Source organism: Solanum tuberosum, unplaced genomic scaffold, assembly GCF_000226075.1.
Source record: "Solanum tuberosum cultivar DM 1-3 516 R44 unplaced genomic scaffold, SolTub_3.0 scf00300, whole genome shotgun sequence".
NCBI lineage: Eukaryota > Viridiplantae > Streptophyta > Magnoliopsida > Solanales > Solanaceae > Solanum > Solanum tuberosum.
Window position 1 is genome coordinate 221,693 of NW_006239221.1, and position 8,667 is coordinate 230,359.

Consider the following 8,667-nt stretch of genomic DNA (forward strand, 5'->3'; position numbering starts at 1 on the left):
GCACTTTTTAGCATTTTGTAAAAAAATTCATCTTGTGTTTGATACCTGTATTGATGCTATTACATATATTCATATATTATTATGATATTAAAATGTTATAATTGAGGAACAATCACTATTTCACCAAGTCAATTATCAATCCTTAATGAGAGATTTTTAAAAGGGAAAATTACGCGAGTTGACAAACATTACTAGTTTATTATTCAATATGGTTATAGTTCCAATTATTTACTGCATGTGGTTATAGTCTAATATTATTTTCTATTAATTATGGGACTCGCGAACGAATTGTATACGGAAAGAAAAAAGAGTCCTTCCCTTATTTGTATACTCATTTATACAAATCTAATTTTATCTCTTCATCTCTCTAATTATCTCCTAAAACCACTCATACACATCGATTTTGAATTTGAAATCTATTTTCTACCTCCTAATAGTGACATCACAATTCAAGGTAATCGTCCAAAACATGTTTCAACTCTTTTTTGTTTTTTGTTTTTTTTGTTTGTATATGATTTACGCTTGTATTTTTTTTTTCTCAAAAACATATCCGCAGTCTTCAAATTTTCAGATTTTTCAAAAAAAAAAAGGATGAAGGAATTCGGATTACTAGAGGTATACCATTGTGTGTCAAATTTGTTGATGATCCACCATCGTTTTCGTTGTGTCTAACTCAAGCATTCTAATTGCAAGATATGTAGCTAAATTCAAAGTGAATGAAGAAATTAGATCCATTGAAGAGTTTAGATCCAAGCACCAAATGACTCAATTAAGATGCAACAAATTTTGAAATTTTTTCAAGCGAAACATATAAGCAAAAAAGTTGAGGAACAAAAGTTTGATGGTTCAACAGGGATGAGGAGTTCAATTTTTATTTTTATTTTGTTAATAAAGTGTTTTAAGTATTGTTTCGTGAGTATTTGTATCAATAATTTTTACATGGTATTATATACGTTTTTTTTTAGATTTGTATTTGTATCAATGTTATTGTAGATTTAGTATTTATATCCATGATATATGTATTTATCGTTTTTATTGTATATTTTTAGGTATAATATACAATTGCTTATTTGTATATATGTATCAATTGCATATATACAAAGTTGTCAATTATGTTTATACAAATAATTGTCTAGCATTTTCCATTTGTATATCTTATATGATTGAATTTGTATATCTTATACGATTGAATTGTGAATGATATTTATACATTTTAATTTGTATATCAAATGATATATGTATTTGTCGTTATTAAAAATAATATATAATCACTTATATGTATATATGTATATATACCAATAGTTCTCTGACATTTATCATTCAAATATCTTATATGATTGTATATGTTCATGATAATTGTATATATTTTTTGATTTGTTTACTTCAAAGTTCATGATTTGAATTATTTTTTTTCATATGAGTAATTAGAAAGGAAGAACTAAATTAAGTTATTAGTTTTAAATCGAAAAATATTTATTATTGTATTATGGATGAAGAAATCAAACCAAATTTTGATTGTCAAAACCCAACAAATGAAAATCGGGGTTTTAAGGGAGAATTTTATAGCTTGAAGAGTCCATTTTGGTATGAAATTGTAAGGAAATACACTTGCCATAAATATATCATGTGATATTTATTTTTTTTGAAAACTGATTTTGTCACATCAATTAAGGATTAATTGATAATTATATTTTGTTATCGTATATACCGCCAATGCAGTCATTATTTTAAAAAGTAAAATTTTGTATAAATTTAAAATAAAAAAACGATATATACAAAAGGCTCCATAGCAAACTAAACTATAGTCATAAAGTGTAATTAGATTCTAGATAGCCAGTAAATAAAGTCATGTTTTTTTGATTTCATATAGAACGATGAAGTACAACAGTGGATTTAGGGCCAAAGTTAGGATCGCTAGGGAAAAAAATCACTTGACTGTAATTGCGTAAGTGGTTTTTTTTCAAAAAGAAGAGAATTAGGCTCGCGTCTAATTCTAAGACGCGGGCATGATTCTCTTCTTTTTGAAGAAGAAAAAAAAACACTTGCGCAATCAGTCAATCAACAATATGAAAAAAAAAATTACTGAAAAAATATATTATAAAAAAAATACTGAAAAAATACTTGAAAAATATGATGAAAAAAAAGTCAAAAAATTGTCATCAAGAAAAGAGAAACATTTCCATGATAACTTAAGTTTGACGGGAAATATTTAAATATATTGTACAATAATTGCTTTTCTTCTACTTTAAGATCTACTTTGAGAATAATTTATAACATTTACTTTTTTTTTTAAAAGAAAAAATTTAGTATCTGTAAGGAAGATAACATATTTTTCTTATTTTTTTCTTTTTAGTTACCTTGGAGTATTAACAATGATTTATTTTTTCTAAAAGAAAAATTAATGCAATGAATTACATTACAATGTACTTATTCTATTTTTTTTATTTTTTTTGGTATAAGATTTACTGTTTAGAAGAAAATGAAGTAGAATAGATATGCAAGTAATACATGGTCTGTATATAGCAAGAATAAAATGCTTATATTTTCTCTTAGAGAAAAATATAATACATGTATCCTCTTTACATTTTCTGTGTGTAAATTATTGGTTCAATAATCAAATGGAACCCCTTTTGGCTCCATACATCACTTAATACATAACACAAACTCAGCTACAAGCAGGCAAAAGTACATATGGTATGTGTACAAATACAATAGAGAATGGCGCGACGGTTATCGCCTCTGTTGAATTGACATATATAGGCTCAAATGTAGGTATATTTCCAGATGAATCTACAATCAGTGCATTTCCATTTAGCAGCATTGTCTGGCTTTGTAAATTTCCATCTTTTGCTGTTAAATGGTACTCTTCTCTTGTGTTTGATGCTATTTTGCTACTTCTAGGCAGTTTGATTGAACTCTTTCTGTGGTTATGATGATGTCTGTGTTTTCGTCGATGTAACATAGTACCGTTAAAATCAACTCTGGCATGAATGGTGGTGTTGCCATCAAGGTTGATCAACAGTAATGTGATACCTTGCTGCAAATGGAAGTTGTTCTTTTCAGGTAAAATGTACAATATATATAGCTAGTATGACACTATGCAAATAAAGAATACATTTGTTTAGACTTACAGATTGCTTTGCACAATGAGCGTATGCACGTATTTTCTTTGTCCCTGAGAAACTCGTTGCCAAAACGTTCCTTCCCATCAATCGGTGCCAAAGAAGAGCACTGCAGTAAGGAACGTTGTATTCATTAAACGATAACTAAAGATGGTAAGAGATACTCTTATCTGCTAATGCCATGTAACAATAAGAGTTACTCCATCTGTTCCATTTTATACGACGTTTTCCCCTTTCTAGTGAGGGGTAGATTATTGTTTTCTTTTTCAAAACATTAGATTTGTATGGAGAAAGTAGTATGAGGTAAGAGGTTTTTCGATTTTCTCTTATCTATCGGGAGTTCCAAGACGAAGACACCTTTCTTTAGTTGGAATGCTGTAACTTTAAACTTTCTATTTTACCTATAATGACATGCTCTTATAACCATATAAAATGTCATTGCGCGTTTAAGAAGACAAATCTAAGGGTAGTTTGGGTACGTGTCAAAAGTCTTTTTTCTTTTCTTTTTTTAACTTTGTGTCTAGTCAAACGCTGACATATAAAATGAAACATGAGGAGTACTGATTTACCTGTAGTAATCTGGATTTGGTACAAAGGTAGTCGTATTGAGTAAACCGTAGTTTCCACCAATCAATGTCTGTCGACAGTATGTCTTGGTATCATAGGCAGCTGACATACCAAGCTGGTCCAAATACCTATAATTGTTTCCAAATTCCAAATACATCACTACTCAGGATAAAGTATATACAACCATACAACCAATAGAGTGGAACATTATAGTTGAGTTTTATTACCAGAAGCTAAAAGCAAAGGCATTTGTGACATGGTTGCGGCCACTGTTATAAGCCCCTCCAGCCTCACCAACCCACGCAACCACTGAACTACCAGATGCCTTGAGGATATTCTGAAGTTTATTAAATGTATCAGCTTCACCGTCGAGATAAGATGGATCGAGGATTTTTTCAAGAAGGTGTTCATCTCTTCCTAAGAAACAAGAGCAAGATCCCATATAACGTTGTTGATATGATGTTAAAATTACAGAACCAGATCATATTCAGGTTTTGCTATAACATACCTGGACCAAGATTATATATGTGGTGAGTTGCCACATCAAATGATGCCCCGGCTTTATTTACTACTTCCTTGAACCAGCCTTCATCAAAGAAACCTCCCGGTGCCAGGACCAACGGTTTGGTTTCAGAATTCTCGTAAGCATCTTGCACTGTTTTGTACAAGGCAATAGTATCAGATGCATATTGATCTGCTGCAACTCTGGTTCCAACTCCGCTACCACTCAATTCGTTCCCTAGAAAGAAAATCGACAACATATGTTGAACAGTTCTGCTTAAGCTTTAACAATATGTTATACTCCCTCTGTCTAAATTTATGTTAAGATGTTTGACGGGCAAGGAGCATAAAAAAGGAAGACTTTTGAAACTTGTGGTCTATTGGGACTAACTAAAAAAGAAAGAGTGTCACATAAATTGGGATAGAGGGAATAGCATGGTTTTATAGACATGTTTTTGCATGAAACTCATACTATAGTCCTTACCGAGTTCCCAACCATGGATATCATATCCCTTTTTGACAGTATAACGTATAAGCGATTCAGCATTGCTTGGATCCCAAGCTCCGACAGATAAACCGTCAGGGTGTACCGATCTTCCATAAAGAGCATTTAATCCAAAAATTATACTAGCCCTGAATGAAACACAAGTTGTTGATCAACTTTTTTCAGTCTTGTAAAGAAAATGACAGAAGTCCAAACAAAAGGAAATAAAAGACGCGATTTTTACCCAGATTTATTAAAGAATGCATTGAGTTCATCCCATCTCGACAAGGGAAGGCACCCTGGAGTAAAACCAAACATCTCTGTTGTGTTTCTAACAAATGAGACACAGGGCTGTTTATGATCTTCAGTTTGGTATATGACTTTGTCTTGCAAAGTTCCGCCCAAACGAATCTTTAATGGTGAGAACGCTGCAACATATTATAACAAAGAACACTAAGGGCCTCTAGTTTGTTACAGAAACATACAAATATGTGAAAGCTCTTAAGTTATAGGAGCTAAGCTATATCACCATACCTTTTATTGCATTGAGAAAAATAATGTTGTTAAGATCCTGCACATAGACGAGATGATTAGATGGAAACTACTTAGTAAGGCATCACAACAACAACATACCCAGTACAACCCCACAATTGGAGTCTGTGAAGGGTAGAGTGTACACAGACCTTACTCCTACCTCATGGAAATATAGAGGTTGTTACTAAAAGACCCTAGGCTCAAGTAACACATAACAAGACCTTTCTTGTATGATAGCTTTTCAAGATTTAAGGCAATTGATAGATACTTTACCAACAACATACCCAGTGTAATCCCACAAGTGGGGTCTACGGAGGGTAGATAGAGAGGTTGTTTCTGATAGACCCTCAGCTTAAACTAAAGCATTTCCAAGTAGTTTAAAAAAGGGAATCCAAAAATTAGAGCAGTAACAACAACGGAATAATGTGAAATGGAGAGTAGTACAAGTTGTCAAGTTATGTTCACTGTGAATCAAGAGAACTACTTTGAGTAATGTCAAATGCAAAAACCAAATTAACCACCTTTTTGTTTCTATGTTTAATTTGACATCTTGTTGCCTACAGTGAATCAAGTCATTCTTGTTTTCTTTTTCCTTTCTATTTTGGCTCTTTCTAGGAGTTGGTTCTTTTTTTTTTAATAAATGAAATCATACCAAACAAACAACAAGAGTAGAAAAGTAGAAAGCAGAACAAACTAACTCCAACAACAAACTGCAGTTATACTCTATCTAGTACAAATTCAAGAAGAAATGCAAAGGTGAAATTCATATTCATATATTCATGGGTGGCAAAGCAGGGGCAGAGCAACAAGCCTGTCTACGTTCGGGTAGAGCCTAGTAACAAACTCTGTGTTTGTGTGTTTGAAAATTCACTTAATATGTATTAAAAAATTATCTAGAACACAGTAAGCTGTCTTTTCAAGATTCCAGAACCCATAACCTAAAAACTTAGCTCTGCCTCTACCAAAGATATCGATATTAAACAATCCCATGTATTTAAAACAGAGGATTAACAACTACAACTATAGCATCATAATTGCATTTATACACAATAAAACTGAAGGGGCGGAGCTATAAGTCTGTCTACCGGTTTGGCAGAACCCAATAACATTGGTCTAGACTCTATACTTGAGTACGAAAAATTTATCCAGAACATAGTAAGCTGTCTTTTCTAGATTTCAAAACCCATAAACTCGAAATCTTAGCTCCGCCTCTAGCAAAGATATCAACATTTAACAATCCATGTACTTAAAACAGAGGATTAACAACTAACACTATAGTATTATAAATTAACAGAACTTACACAATAAGACCATTTCTACCTAATAAATCTGAAAAAAAGAAAAACTAGCATAAAAGGAAAATACATTCAAGAAAACTATACCATAAGAGCATTTCTACACAATCCAACAACAACAACATACTCAGTGTAATCTCACATGTGGGGTGTGGGAAGGGTAGGATGTAGCTTGTTTCCGATAGACCCTCGGCTCAAAAAAGTGTAAACAAAACTAGCAGAAAAGGGAAACTACATTCAACAAAACTACACCACAAGTCCATTTCTACACAATAAACTCAAAAAAACAAAAGGCAAATACATTCAAACAAACTAACACTATAAGTTCATTTCTACACAATAAAACTCAAAAAAAAAAACTAACAGAAAAGGCAAATACATTCAAGAAAACTAACACCCTAAGTTCATTTCTACACAATAAAACTCAAACAAGCTAGCAGAAAAGGCAAATGCATACAAGAAAACTACACCATAAGTTCATTTCTACACAATAAAACTGCAAAAAAAAAAAAAAAAAGGCAAATGCATACAAGAAAACTACACCATAAGTTCATTTCTACACAATAAAACTCAAACAAGCTAGCAGAAAAGGCAAATGCATACAAGAAAACTACACCATAAGTTCATTTCTACACAATAAAACTCAAACAAGCTAGCAGAAAAGGCAAATGCATACAAGAAAACTACACCATAAGTTCATTTCTACACAATAAAACTCAAACAAGCTAGCAGAAAAGGCAAATGCATACAAGAAAACTACACCATAAGTTCATTTCTACACAATAAAACTCAAACAAGCTAGCAGAAAAGGCAAATGCATACAAGAAAACTACACCATAAGTTCATTTCTACACAATAAAACTCAAACAAGCTAGCAGAAAAGGCAAATGCATACAAGAAAACTACACCATAAGTTCATTTCTACACAATAAAACTCAAACAAGCTAGCAGAAAAGGCAAATGCATACAAGAAAACTACACCATAAGTTCATTTCTACACAATAAAACTCAAACAAGCTAGCAGAAAAGGCAAATGCATACAAGAAAACTACACCATAAGTTCATTTCTACACAATAAAACTCAAACAAGCTAGCAGAAAAGGCAAATGCATACAAGAAAACTACACCATAAGTTCATTTCTACACAATAAAACTCAAACAAGCTAGCAGAAAAGGCAAATGCATACAAGAAAACTACACCATAAGTTCATTTCTACACAATAAAACTCAAACAAGCTAGCAGAAAAGGCAAATGCATACAAGAAAACTACACCATAAGTTCATTTCTACACAATAAAACTGCAAAAAAAAAAAAAAAAACAGCTAGCTGAAAAGTGAACATGCATTCAAGAAAACTATTTTACCAGATTCAAGAAAGAAGAATGGTCCCAAGCACAAGTTCCATAATCACACTTCTCAGGTGGCCACCAATCCAAAGTAGCACAAATAAAATGCTTATCTATTCTTCCAATAGCAATTTTCCCATCTATAAACACAGTACCTTGAGCTGTTGTTCCACAAATAAATCTCAAACTAAACAAAAAAAGCCACACCAACACTCCCTTTTGCAAAAATAAAGAATCCATATTTATCAAAATTGAAAAAAGATAAAAACTTTAGCTAAATAATATCAAGATCTATGTTTCTCTAACATAGCTAGCAGCTCAAAATTGCAAGAAAATATGAAATGGGTCGCTGTAGAACTCCCCATTGGAGACTTGTTCACGAGAGTTTATAAAGGTAAGAGTAAGGGTGACAGGACAAAAAAGTAGGCTTTATTCATAATCAGCCATTATGGTTCAAGATTGGATCAAGAAATAATTTTTTAATGTAAAGTTTGAAAAAAGAAATTTAAAGATTTGGTGTGTAACGTTGTATTTAGGAACAACATACCCATAAGCAACTCCATTGTAATCGCATTAGTGAAGTCTTAAGAGTATAATATATACGGAAATTTTATTTCAACCTTATGAATTGAAAATAGTGGCGGAATAAGGTATGATCGAGCTTATTCATCTAAAATTCAATTATATATGGTTAAAATATTTTATGTATATATACTAGATATCGAACATCATTTAGTTTCTTCATGTGTTTACTTCTTTATATATTAAATTCTTTTGAATTTTTTTTATCTCGGCCATTGATTAGAGAGGTGTTTCTG

General features: G+C 31.8%; 1 protein-coding gene across 1 annotated transcript; it reads right to left on the reverse strand.

Annotated features, from left to right (window-relative positions):
* Positions 1 to 2,520: 2,520 nt before the first annotated feature.
* On the reverse strand, positions 2,521 to 8,353 carry LOC102580456 (heparanase-like protein 3). The gene is made up of 9 exons (XM_006359437.2): positions 7,868 to 8,353; positions 5,209 to 5,245; positions 4,919 to 5,102; positions 4,675 to 4,823; positions 4,198 to 4,428; positions 3,917 to 4,106; positions 3,692 to 3,817; positions 3,132 to 3,231; positions 2,521 to 3,037 (listed from the first exon to the last, which is right to left on the reverse strand). Exons 1-9 carry the CDS (start codon positions 8,087 to 8,089, stop codon positions 2,666 to 2,668), a joined length of 1,611 nt encoding a protein of 536 aa, XP_006359499.1. The 5' UTR covers positions 8,090 to 8,353; the 3' UTR covers positions 2,521 to 2,665.
* Between the last annotated feature and the right edge of the window lie 314 nt (positions 8,354 to 8,667).

Coding starts and splice junctions, on each gene's coding strand:
- LOC102580456 (XM_006359437.2), bottom strand. CDS start 8,089: ATGGATTCTTTATTTTTGCAAAAGGGAGTGTTGGTGTGGCTTTTTTTG. Junction 5,103..5,208: donor TTTTCTCAATGCAATAAAAG/GTATGGTGATAT, acceptor AATATGTTGCAG/CGTTCTCACCATTAAAGATT. Junction 3,232..3,691: donor CCAAATCCAGATTACTACAG/GTAAATCAGTAC, acceptor TCCTTACTGCAG/TGCTCTTCTTTGGCACCGAT.